At 46.7% G+C, this 13,097-nt stretch overlaps 1 protein-coding gene across 6 annotated transcripts in view; it reads left to right on the top strand.

Moving 5' to 3' along the window:
• The window catches only part of ADGRB2 (adhesion G protein-coupled receptor B2), a 1,127,991-nt gene that overhangs the window by 670,512 nt on the left and 444,382 nt on the right, over positions 1-13,097 (top strand). For all 6 annotated transcript variants that reach the window (XM_086955647.1, XM_086955646.1, XM_086955645.1 and 3 more), the window contains one exon: positions 4,482-4,583. In XM_086955647.1, the coding sequence (XP_086811773.1) occupies positions 4,482-4,583 (102 nt within the window). The remainder of the gene's footprint in view (positions 1-4,481; positions 4,584-13,097) is intronic.

Raw genomic sequence — 13,097 nt, 5'->3', positions numbered from 1 at the left:
GTCTCCTTCTCTGTCTGTTTAATTTTTTATCTTCCATTCATCTTTCTCTGTCAGTATTTTAATTTGCAGTCTCTGCCCTTTCGTTTCTTATTTTCTACTGTGTTTTTCATTTTTCAGTTGTCTTTCATTTTCTCATCACTGTTCAACTTTTAGTAACTGTTTAATTTACCTGCTGGATTAATTTATATATTTATAACATTTTAATTTGTAGCTTTTGCTACCTCTATACAATTTATAGGTCAAGACCGCGTTATTAATTATTAAACTCTGCAAATATGTGGAAGCCCAAATGTTGATAATAGTGTGCTACAGTTCACTTGTATCTGCTGCTGGCAGAAGAGGCCCTTCTTGACTATCATTACCAGAAGGTGCTCCACGTTCATAGCTCCCAGACCCCAGCTTTTTCGTTCAATGATAAACATTTTAGAAATAGCAGCTATAGTATACTTAACTGCTGGTGTCCATTGAAGCACAAGCACTGACAACAGATCACTACAGCACATGACCTTAGAAACCATTGGGCGTCCTATTGGATCACCTTGTGCACCTCTCGGAGAATCAATAAGCTTCTCCCTCTCTCCCTGCATTACACTTTGCCTTCTCCAGAAGTGTCATGTGATTTACAGTCTCCCATTAAGCTTACTCCCTCTTCCTCCTGTACGAATGACCGTTTATATTTCATAACTCCCTTCTTCCTCATCCTCTTCCTGTGGTACTTGTTCATTAGAACGACACGCTGACTTTTTTTCATTGAACTATACTTCTCACCCATCTTTGATTTCTTTCTCACATTGGAACAATTGTCTTTTTCCCGATAGACAGATATCCGATTCACTATGACCGGTGTCTTTCTCCCTCCCATGCTCTCTTTCTGTCTTTATTCACTTGGTCTCTCACAGTTAACAGTTGTCTTTTTCATAGTGGACATCTGTCCCACTTACTATCTCTCTTCTGCCCTCCTCTTTGCCTCTCTATTGCGTCTCTCTGTCTGGCTCTCTCTCTCTCTCTCTCTCTCTCTCTCTCTCTCTCTCATGATTGTCTTGTTCTCAGTATTTTGTTTTTTCACTTTCTGAGCGATTCCTGCCTAACCTATCACCCACTCCTCAGTGGAACGCCAGTCTATTTAGCAGTATATTCTTTTCTTTCATCTCCTTAAGAGTTCACTCTGTGGCATTACTGGTTACCCCTTTCTTTCTATTCTTTGTCCCTCTCCTTTTTAGGTCTCGCCTGTCGATGCGCATGCGCATCGAGCAAGCGAGACTATAGGGGCTCATCCACTCTTTATCTAACTGCAAGGAATCGTGGCGATTCCTTGCAGTGCCCGTGACTTTTAAGGTCAATGCGCATGCGCATTAAGCTTATGCGCATGCGCATTGACCTTAAAAGTCACGGGCGCGTGCACGTCCGTGTTTGTTTACCCTTGCCTACTCTCTCTCTCCCCTCTCCGCCCCCGTTCCGCCCCCTCCCCTTCCCGCCGTGTCGCATTTCTCCTCCCCCCTCCCCTCTCTTCCCTCCGGCTTTTTTTTTTTGTTTATTTTACCCACCGTGTCTCCGATCCTTTCGCTCTCCTCCCCCTTGCCTACTCTCTCTCTCCCCTCTCCGCCCCCGTTCCGCCCCCTCCCCTTCCCGCCGTGTCGCATTTCTCCTCCCCCCTCCCCTCTCTTCCCTCCGGCTTTTTTTTTTTGTTTATTTTACCCGCCGTGTCTCCGATCCTTTCGCTCTCCTCCCCCCTCCCCTCTCTTCCCTCTGGCTTCTTTTTTGTTTCCCCCAGCACACTCCTCCCCCCTCCTCCTCTCCTCCCCTGCCTGCCTGCCGCTAGCCTTGTTGATGCTTGTTGTCTTGGCAGTCTGTCTGTCACTTGCAGTTTGCATTTCCCATGATTAATCCGGGACTTTGAGCACCAGAATGCGGATAAATAAACACGACAGGCAGGATGAGCTATAAATAGGCGTCACCCCCATTGCCTCTGATGAGGCGGGTTAATCGCTGTTCCTTTGCCAGGCCAGTAACTGTTAACCGTCACGGCGCTGCCTGCCAACCCGGCCTAAAGAAAGTTGGCAGCCTGGTTTTCACTCCTCCAGGGCAGCGTTCCCCCTGCCACCAGCTCTGTGCGTGAAGTCACTGCCAAACTACAGATTCACCCCATGCATATTAGTTGACGAACCCCCACAGTCTCTGGGGGCACACGTGTTGGCACTGCACGGTTTAACATAACACGACCCAGAGAAGAGCACACATCGGGAGGGGTGGAGACCAGTGCGCCAGCCCCCCTCCCCCCCGCCCCCCAGCCTGTAGGCGAGAGAGGAGGGGCCGTCCCTTCACCTTGTGACCCCCACACCAAGCCCATTCACATGGGCAATCACTGCCCGCTGGGGCATACACTTGCAGTGCGGTCTCAGGTTGAATTTTAACTCCGCCCCCCGCCCACGGCGGCGGTCTCTTTGCCTCTGAAAGAGCCCAGGAGGGGTCCTCTTTGTCTTTAGAACCCCAGCGTAGGGGTAACTACCCCCAATTTACACTTTCATTGCTTACAGAGGTGTACGCGTTTCCAGAGGGACGGTGGAAGCATGTGTGCGCCACAAATCGAGCTATAAAACACACGCTCAACTCAAAAACACACGCTCAAAACATTAAAGCAAACACGGTTATCCTTTTAAAAATGCGCCCAGCACATTTTATCTCCTCGGTCAAAAAAAAGTTCCGCTTCTAAACACAGCTAACAGAGGCCCCCGTTTGTTTCACAAAATGGCCTTACCGTGAGCCATATTAATTTATTTAATCTCACAACACGTGGAAAACATAGAAGCGATTTACAAAAAAAGTCAAACCAATTAAATCTAAATTGTTCACTTTTTTTTTAAGTCGGGCTCATGCGCTAAGCGCGGCAGACACTATAAACCTCGAATATAGAAGTATATTTTCTATACAGCACACACCTACACAATATCCCGGATAGACAAACGCTACCGGCTTCAAAGACAATCTGTGGCTTCCCTGGAATAGCTTTAACTGTCAGGCAAACAGTGAGCCGCTGGTTATTTCTTAATGGGCTGATGTTTAAATGTTTATAAATGCATACATTATTCTTTGTGGCCACTCACGCATTCCCTAAAACGTTCACACCTTTGCATCAGACATGAAATGTTTGCATAAGAAATGAATACAGGCTTTGTTCACATATGCAGACGCTCAAAGCTAGCCTGTGTAGCACGCATGAATTTCAGCTTTGACTATAAATTAGGCAGTGGCGTAACTCCCGTAGGTGAGCTAATTAAGTCGCCAATACACCAAAGACCCCCTGTTAACGGGGGGCCTTTCCCGCCACTAATCCCCTCGCCCAGCTCAGCCTGCTGCAGGGAGCTGCTAGCACCTAAGCCTGTCTGCTGCCAGAAACGCAGCAGGGGATGCTAACCATCACCACCCTGACCGGTTGGAGTGTTTACACGGGACACTCTTCAGCTCAGCTGTTCACAGAGGTTTGAGTGAAAATCATCCTCCGCCCGCTCCGCCCCCTCCCCTTCCCGCCGTGTCGCATTTCTCCTCCCCCCTCCCCTCTCTTCCCTCCGTCTTGTTATTTCTCCGTCTCTCTCTCTCCTTTGCTCTGTCTTCTAGTATGCGTCTGTCTCCCGTCTACGCCTCTTCTTCTTTTCCTGCCCCTCTAGTTCTTATTTCCCATTCCCAATCCATACCGCTCCACCTCACACGGCAAAAGCCCACCTCCCCCATTTTGAAGCTCTCTTTGTGTGGCAGCCCTTGTACTCTTCCGAGTTCCATCTAAAAGCATCGCCTGCCTTGCATGTACCGCTCGGCCCTTTGAAGTCGGTACTAATGCATCCCTGATTCTTGCCTATAGCTGGGACCTGTCGAGAACTTGTCTTGCACACGTCACTTTCCCCAAGTCCTGGCTCCCCCCTTCTCAGCTTCTGTGCAGTAAGCCTTCGAACATATTTTATGTCTCTTCTTTCGAAAATCTTCTTTTGAAGATCTTCCCCTGCTCCTGCTGTGGCGGCTGACAAAGTAATACACCAAAGACCCCCTGTTAACGGGGGGCCTTTCCCGCCACTAATCCCCTCGCCCAGCTCAGCCTGCTGCAGGGAGCTGCTAGCACCTAAGCCTGTCTGCTGCCAGAAACGCAGCAGGGGAGGCTAACCATCACCACCACCACCCACCCTCACCCACCCTCACCCTCACTCACCCTCAACCCCTCACCCTCACACAGTGCAATAGGTCTCGGAGCATTTGAGTTAGAGCTTTTAGAAATGTTTATGGCTTTTTTTTTTTAATTCTTTAGCATTGGCTACAGGAAACAAAAATGTTAAAGAATTACAAAAAAACCCATAAACAATTCTAAAAGCACTAACTCTAATGCTGCGAGACCTATTGCATTTCCAATGCTTGTTTTCTGTTGATATTATGATGTATCTTTTGTCTTCTTTCTGAACTCCTGGTTTAGATATCCCATTTTCCTCTTTGCTTTGCAGCTTTTCATGAAATGTGCAAAGATGAATATGTAATGTCAATGACTTGGAAGAAGACTGCTGCGGGTGACATCACTTACAACAAGTGCCCACCAAATGCGACTGGTCAGTGAGTTCTCTTCATATTTGCCTATTTTGTATGCCTAACTATTTTGCCTATTTTCATCTTTTAATTGATTGTATGCTGTCCATATACCAACTTAAAATAACTTAGTAAACTGTTTTCGCAAGAGCACACGGTGGAGGGAGACCGTTTTTTCAATAATGTTGTAATAGGGTCTTCTAGGATTAAGTAAAAGAGTAACTTAAGTGAAGCTTTTCTAACTATAAAATCAGAATGACAGATCTCCTACACCTAAGGGAAATGATAAGGTTCACCAAAATGAAATTGATATAGTAAGGAACCAGTGTATTTGCCTTTCAGTAGTAAAAATAGTAGATGTCAAGTGTAGGGTGCATACCTATGTATTATGCTAGTGCTACTGAATAGGTGATAGACATACAGGGAGGTGGAGTGCCTGAGGAATTTTGCTAAGAATAAGTTGAGGGGTAGAAAAGAAGGACTGCCTGCTGACTGAAAGTGTACTCCTTTGTCAATCACATCTGCATTTTTATTAGATGTAGATTAGCAAAACAAGTTGAGGCTGATGTAATTTTTTTAAATATATTATTCACCAGCTCAACCTGGTAACTATTAAAAACATTGAAACATAAAGCTGAGCTAGCCAAGCCCCAGGATATAGAACTTATATCCGACCTTCACAATTTCTTTGATAAGAGTAACAGGTTCTGACAAGCCATCACCTACTCAGCTGCACCAGAACTTTGGAAAAAAAAATGTAGGACAAGAAGGGGCAAGAGGAAGGGGACAAGGAAAAAATAGGGGCCACAGATAACAACAATTGAATTGGATGAGACATTGAATGATAAGCCCTTGGTAGTGAATATATCATCAAATACATTAAATAGCAATCAGGACTTAACTTGGGCCTAATATTCACCTATACTGCCTTTCACTTATGCAGTTATTCACCCATATACCACTGGCACATCCATTCATTCACTGACACAGCCATACACACACTCATTCACCTAGACAGCCCCTTGGAGATGGACTCACTAACTCATACAGCCACTGACTCACCCATTCACTCATCCATGCAGGCAGTTACACACCCCCTCGCACACCCAGAGAGACACTCAGACACCCATATAGGTACTCGGACAACCAATCAATCACCCTTACAGCCACTCATGTACCCACTCACCAACCCATACAGCCAATTAGACACCAACTGACAGACTGAAACAGAAATTCACACAACCTAGTCACTCACCCATAAATTCACTGAGACACCTAATCACTCACTTATACAGTCTGTCACACACCCACTGAATCAACTATGCATGCATTTATACACCCACTGATTCACCAGTACACCTTGGTATAAATATTTATAACTCATACACTTTTTAAAAACACTCAATCACTGGATGATGTAATCAGTTTATTTTGAGATGTCATCAGTGATGTCACCTGACAAAGTCATGAGTGATGTAATATATCAGCAGTGTATTGCGGAGGCATGAGTTATAGTTAGCTCACTAGCAATAATGGCTGAATTTCCCTGGTTTTGTACAAGTGAAACTTCAGCCTAACTATAACGTCCCTGTAACCTTTGTTTCGTTCAGTGATATATATGTATGTGTGTATGTTAGAGGCATGTGTGGCTGTAACTAGACATGCTGTGCATATTCCTGCTGCACTGCTGGACCTGGTTGTGTGCAAGTTGTTTTTCTTCTTCGAAGTATTTTGAGTCACTATGCAATAATATGCATGTTCATTGACTCCACTGTCAGATTGTTTTCTTTCTGCAATCGGATTCGGACTTGTGCTTCTGTGCTTTGCGTCAACACAGTTCCTTCCCTCTGTCGGCACTGTACTTTGATCACATCTACCTTACTTTCCATCCAGGATCAATGTTTGGTTGCTTTGCTCGAGCGGGGTCCAGGTTGGGCTTGGCCCACTCCTGGGCCTCTACTGTCGGGTCCTGTTCCTGTCTCTCCATCGCATCTTTCCACCATGCCTCAATGGTGATTAAACAGACGGCATTTCAATATTGTCCTGGCTGCCACCCAAAATATCCCCGGACCAATCTCAATCAGAACTAAAGTCTGTGTCTGCCACCAAACACAACCAGGCCTCATGCAACACTTTTGGTTCCTTCTGCTCCAAAAAGAATCTTCGTGACTGCTGCGCTTGTCAACTCGTGAGGTCACGTAGGGGCGAAGACGACACCCCAGGCAACTTTGACCTTGAGAACATTGAGGGGGAGCAACACCCACATTTGTCAGCTGCATAAGAAGAGGCTTTCTCCTCTGGAGAAAGTTCTGGCTCCGGCCGGAAGATCGAGGATCTTCCGACCAGCTCAGCAGTCAGTGAGTACGGCACCCCCTTTCCCTCTACACTTCACTTACCCTGAGCAGCCCTTCAGGCAAAGGCCACTCAGCCACTCCAAAACACTAGAGACAGCCTTTCAAACCACCGCTGCCTTCAGGCCATTGTCAGCACTGGCAAACCGGCGTCCAACGCCCCGCCTAGTCTGGCTCTGTGCCGAAGAAGCCTTTGAGACTGACCGCTTTGGTGCTGGCCACACCATCACCAAGCCGATCCTCTGCACCAACCACATTTGCCTCTGCACCAAAGCCAAAGGCACCATCAGAGTCGAAGACTTTGGCGTCGACCAACAAGTTTGACTCAGATGCAGTCGAACTGATTCTACATAAGATGCAGGAACAGCTCGACTCAAGGCAGAAACACTTAGTCATCCACCCCCAGGTGGGCTGCCTCCTTGCCCCTCCTGCAGGTTCTCCTGCTCCACCCTCGAAAAGTCATCCGTCCTTTGAGTAGATCTTGAACATTCAGGTTCCGACAAAACAATGCAGGAAAGTGGATAAGGCTACCAACCCCCTTACCACATGCACTGCCATCAAATTGTCCTGTTCCTCAGCCATTGCACTCCCCACATGCTTCTCCACGGGACCCCTTGACATCACACCTCAGGGGGGAAACATCCTTTACAATGTGGTGTTTACACCGCCCGACCTTTACGACGCAACCATTACAATGCAAGTCGTTACTACGACTTGCGCTGGAGGGCGCTCTTGCTTAAGGAATAGTTTGATTTTCTATTCCAACACTTTCTCTACTGTTAGGTGGGCTGGAGTTGGAATAGAAAATTAAATTAATCCACAATCTAGCGCCCTCCAACGCAAGTCGTTGTAACGACTTGCGTTGTAATGGCTGCGTCATAAAATACCAAGATCAAAATGATCGCGTTGTACTGACGTACATCCCTCAGGGGTCTCCACACTCTGACAAATAGGGAGCTGGGGTGGAATGACACATTTGACACTACCCCACGGGGTAGACCCACCAGGGAGTACCCACCCCGCCCGTCCCTCCCCTCCGGATGATTCCACATCCTTTCAGGAACCCATTCATACAGCTTCCTCCTTTCATAAGGTGGAGCTCCACACTGAGCCCTTAGAGAAGGACTCCCTCTTTGAAACCCTCTCCTCCACTCACTGTTCCACGCAGTACCTCCCCATGCTCAAGGCCATGTTACATCACACCAATGACATTTTCAAAGACCTTGTCCGGTCTAGGGTTATAGCACCTTAGGTGGATACAAAATGTATGGTCTCCTCTTCTGATCCCATCTGTATTCGCGATCAGCTCCCATCCAATTCTCCAGTTATCTGATAATCACCACTGACCATAAGCAAGCCAACTCCCAGTCCAACTGGGATGCCCCGCCACCAGATAAGGATAACAAATGCATAGAAACGACAGGGAAACAGGTGGCTGTGCAAGCGGCAAGCCACTGGCGCATTGCTAATTCTGTTGCCCTTCTTCCAAAATATGATCGTGCCCACTGGGTCCTAATTGAGGAGCTCCTATAATACCTCTCTGAAGAGCATAGAAAATGGGGGCAGTAGTTAGTTTTGGATGGCCAGCCGATCTAAAACACCCCTATTTGCTGTGCCATGGGCGTCATGGCACTGCTTTCAGAGGGTAAATTCCAGCTTACTGCTTTGCAAACATGCATGGCTTCATATTTCTAGCTTTAAGATAGAAGTTCCGCAGAACCTGAGTGAACATGCCCTTTGATGGTGAGACCTACCTTTAGAAAAAATAAAAAGGATATGAGAGAGCTAAAGCCATGGGGGCACTGCAAACACCCACTCCTAAGCTGCGTTTACCTCACCCTTTACCATGGAGGCTCAAAGTACACCTCCCCTGAAGCGCCCATGTCTAATCAACACACACAGGGCCAGCAATCCTCTCCCAAAGATTATTTTAGAGTATCCTATAGATGCAGAAGTTCCAGAAACCTAGAAAATAGAAGCTCCCTCAAAAAGCTACACCCACCACCAAACCCTGATTTGCCTCTTCTTCCCCCTGACCACACATCTGTTTGAGGGTGCCAACAAGGCTTCTTTCCCACATTGCACACTGTCACCTCAGACCAGTGGGTGTTGGCTATTATCCAAAATTATTATTGTCTGTCGATCATTTCAACATACCCTACAATTTCACCTCGCAAACACAGACTTTCAACGTAACATCATCGGCTGCTCACAGAGGAAATCAAAGCCCTACTCTTCAAAGGGGCTATAAACCTGTCCCCTGCCATCAGCCAAATACAGGAGTGTACTCGCTGTACTTCCTAATACCCAGAAAAGACGGTTCCCTTAGGACCATTCTCGACCTCGGATCCCTAAACAAATACATCCTTTCAGAGTATTTTCACATGGTGACCCTTCAGGATGTCATTCCGATTCTCCAGCAAGGTGGATTTATAGCTGAGCTCGACCTAAGGAATGCCTATTTCCAAATACCAATACGTCTGAGTCCTCACCAGTATCATAGATTTGTGATCAGGTGAAATCATCAGTTCATAGTTCTCCCATTTGGGGTCACTACTGCACCTCGGGTGTTCCCCAAATGCCTTGCAGTAGTGGCTGCACATCTGTGCAGACAGGGAGTCCACGTTTTCCTATTTGTGGAGGATAGGCTTACCAACAGTGCCATCCAACTGAAGTGCCACAAAAACACACAGGTCACAATACATATGCTTCATCACTTAGGGTTTACCATCAACACCTCAAAATCCCACCTTCATCCCCTTCAGATTCAGCTCTACCTATAGACTATCCTCAACTTGGAGGTAAGCATTGCCTACCCAAATCTTGCCAGGACCTAATCCTTTCAGACACTTCCCCCTTTGTTTCAACCAAATTAACAACTCAGTCAGAGCAGTCATGTGCCGCCTAGGCATGATGGCCTCATGCATTGCCATAGTACCTCATGCCAGGCTTCACATGCCTCCGTTGCAAGAATGTTTAGGCCTAGAGTGGTCTTAGGTGGAGGGTCACTGGGACAATCTAGTGTTGATCGTCCGTTGGCGGAAATGCTTCCGGAGATGGACAATGCTTTTGCCTACCTCCTCAGCAGAATGTGACAGACAAGAAGTCCATGAGAGAGAACTCCATCTGCAATCCTCTTCCTTTACTTTCACAGATGGCAATTACCGCAGATTGACCTGTTTGCAACTGCAGAAAATGTCAAATGCCCAAACTTCGACTCCAGTTTCCCACTTCGCAGTCCAATGGCAATGCAGTATGGATGAACTGGTAAGGGATGTTTGCCTCAGCTTTTCTCCTCTTTCTCATCTTCCATTTGTTGTTTGGAGGCTAGGACAGGCATCCCTCAGGCTCATCCTGGTGGAATTCACTTGGATACTCCACCCCTGGTTCACGACTGTTTCAGCTCTCACTGCTTCCGCATGAGAGGCTCCCAAACAAGCTGGACCTTCTCACACGGCACCCAGATGCCAGGTCCTTCAACCTTGCGATCTGGCTTCTGACGTCAGAAAATATGGTTATCTTATTCTTTTCCAGCAAACACAAGGAGATGTAGGACGGAGCGCTGAAACTTTTCAGACACTCATCCCAGTCACTGTTAAAGCTGGGTTTGATCTATCATCATTCCTGAGCTCACTTTGCCACCCCAGATCAAACCCAGCCAGATGCAAATCAGTCCTGACCCTGTTCCTCATGGAAACAGTCTAATCCAAACTGCCAAGCCAGGTCTTCCTTGCACCAGAAACAAGCATCCTGGGACCGGTTCTGGGATAACACCCCTCATCAGCCAGGCTAGCTTGAATCCAGTGGCAAAGTGAGCTATCTTAATCTTTCACCTGAATACATGAGCATTCACAAGAAGGCGTGCAGAACTACCACCTGCGTCTGCTACAAAGCCAAGTGGAAGAGATTTGTCTGCTACTGTCGCGCTAAACAAATTGAACCATTGAAAGCCACAGTACAAACAAAACATTGTCTGTTAGTTACATCACTTGCAGGTTTATGAACTAGCTTTTCCTCTATATAATTACATCTAGCTGCCATGGCTGCTTGCCTTTTATAATAGACAACACATCTCGCTCTTCAGGATACCAGATATCAAAGCTTTCATGGAGAGTCTCAAAAGGGTAATTCCTCCCTGTGTGCCATCAGCACCCTCATGGAATCACAACATTGCACTCACAGGATCAATGGGACCTCCATTTAAGCCCCTTACACACCTATCCCCTTCAGTTCATTTCTAGCTGCTTTCTAAGGCGGCCGGTACACTTTGCTCCACCTGCAAAGTTTTAGGAGTTTTTGCCACGTCGCGTACTGCTTGTAACGTGGAGTTCGGCAGAAAAAACTACATCCCACCGCCGTGTAGTGGAGGTTAGCATGCACCACCAAACCACCTTAAGTAAAATAACTTACCTTATTTCCTTTCTTGTTGTGCGGCATAGAATAAGGAGCCAGTTGCCAGGGTGCATGTGCAGAGCTGTGGCGGGGCTCGCAGTCACTGCAGGTTTCTAGGTCACATGCTTACAATAACACGCATCAGCACACAGTAGAATCCTCTAGAGGCTGGAATCCGATGCAGGAGGCAGTGGGAGAATATTGTCAACGACCTTGAGGATATCCATTTTGGAGCCAGGGACTCGTAGAAGTTAGGGGGCATAGGACACGCTGGCCGAGCTCTGCCACAGTCTAAGTTACAACAGGCAGACTGGAGCGGAATGCCACCGAGTTTTTATTCAACTCTGCAGAATTCCACGTAGTGATACTCCCTGAGCTTTGCCCACCCCTGTTGCTGTCACCTCACTCAGGCGTGTTAGTGAGCTTCAGGTATTAGCCCTGGAAGAACCTTTTTTCCAAGACAATAGAGTTAGAGTTACCCTCTGCACCAAAACCAGTACCTCCCTAAGGCGGTCTCTCACTACCATTTAACCCTCCATTCACCTTCAAGTTTTTTCCCCACAACCTGATTCAGTTGTGAGAAGGGTCTCCATACATTGGACGTAAAACAAGCCCATATGTACTACGTTTATAGAACCAGACCATTTAGAAAAACAGAACAACTTTTTGTTGCTTTCTCTAGACAGGAAAGGCTCTATCCAAGTCAGGCATTGCAAGATGGATAGTTAAATGAACTCAGACATGCTATGCAAAAACCAAGAGAACTCTACCTACTTCTTCTATAACACACTCTACTCAAAAGAAAGGAGCCTTTATTTATGGTGTTCTTGGGGATAATCCAAGTAGTTGATATATGCAAAGCAGCTACCTGATCCTCACCACACACTTTCACAAAACATTTCTGTGTGGGTGTCCTAGCCCGCCAACGGGCTAATGTTGGTCGAAAAATTGTACACTCTTTTATTTTACTGCAACACCCACTGACTAGCCACCGCTTTTTAGGAGAACTGCTTTTCAGTATATACACAGCATGTTAATCTACCGACACACATGCCTCAAATGAAAAAGTTAGTTACACTTGGGGCCTTAAGGGGTTTTACTCCGCCCACCGCTCCCCGTTCTCCTCCCTACCTTGCGCTTCTTTGCAAACTTTGTTTGCTGATACTTACAAATCACTTTTAATAATTTTAACTCAGCATTTAGGATTTTAAAAATTGAGTTCTACTAAATGTATTGTTGTTTAATTGAATTTGACTGCTGATCCAAGGGCTGATAGCTTCCTGGTTCCCTTGACTGCCATTGAGAGTCTCCATTTTGGGGAATTGGGTTTTCTAGTTTATTTGGTGGTTGGGACCATAAATATGCGTGCTGTGCGGTCGCAGGCGCCTTGAGGGGTTACTCCGCCCACTGTTCCCCGTTCTCCTCCCTACCTTAGGCTTCTTTGCACACTTCACTTGTTGCTGCTTACAAATCCCTTGTAATAATTTTAACCTAGCATTTATGCTTTTTAAAATTGTGTTCTACTGAATGTATTGTTGTTTAATTGAATTTGACTGCTGATCCGAAGGCTAATAACTTCCTGGTTCCCTTGACTGCCATTGAGAGTTGCCATTTTAGGGCAGTGCGCTCTCTCGCTCTCTAGTTTATTTGGTGGTCGGGAGCATAAATATGCCTGCTGCGTGGACGCACCGCTGGTGCGCTGAAGGCAAGCCCGTCTGCGCCCCTCAGCATCTCAGAAGCAGCCAGCGCCAGCCACATTGCCCATCGGGTTTCCCATCTAGAGTGTAGGTGGCG

Source organism: Lissotriton vulgaris, chromosome 2_1 (genome assembly GCF_964263255.1).
Source record: "Lissotriton vulgaris chromosome 2_1, aLisVul1.2, whole genome shotgun sequence".
Classification (NCBI taxonomy): domain Eukaryota; kingdom Metazoa; phylum Chordata; class Amphibia; order Caudata; family Salamandridae; genus Lissotriton; species Lissotriton vulgaris.
This window is presented reverse-complemented; position numbering and strand designations above follow the sequence as displayed.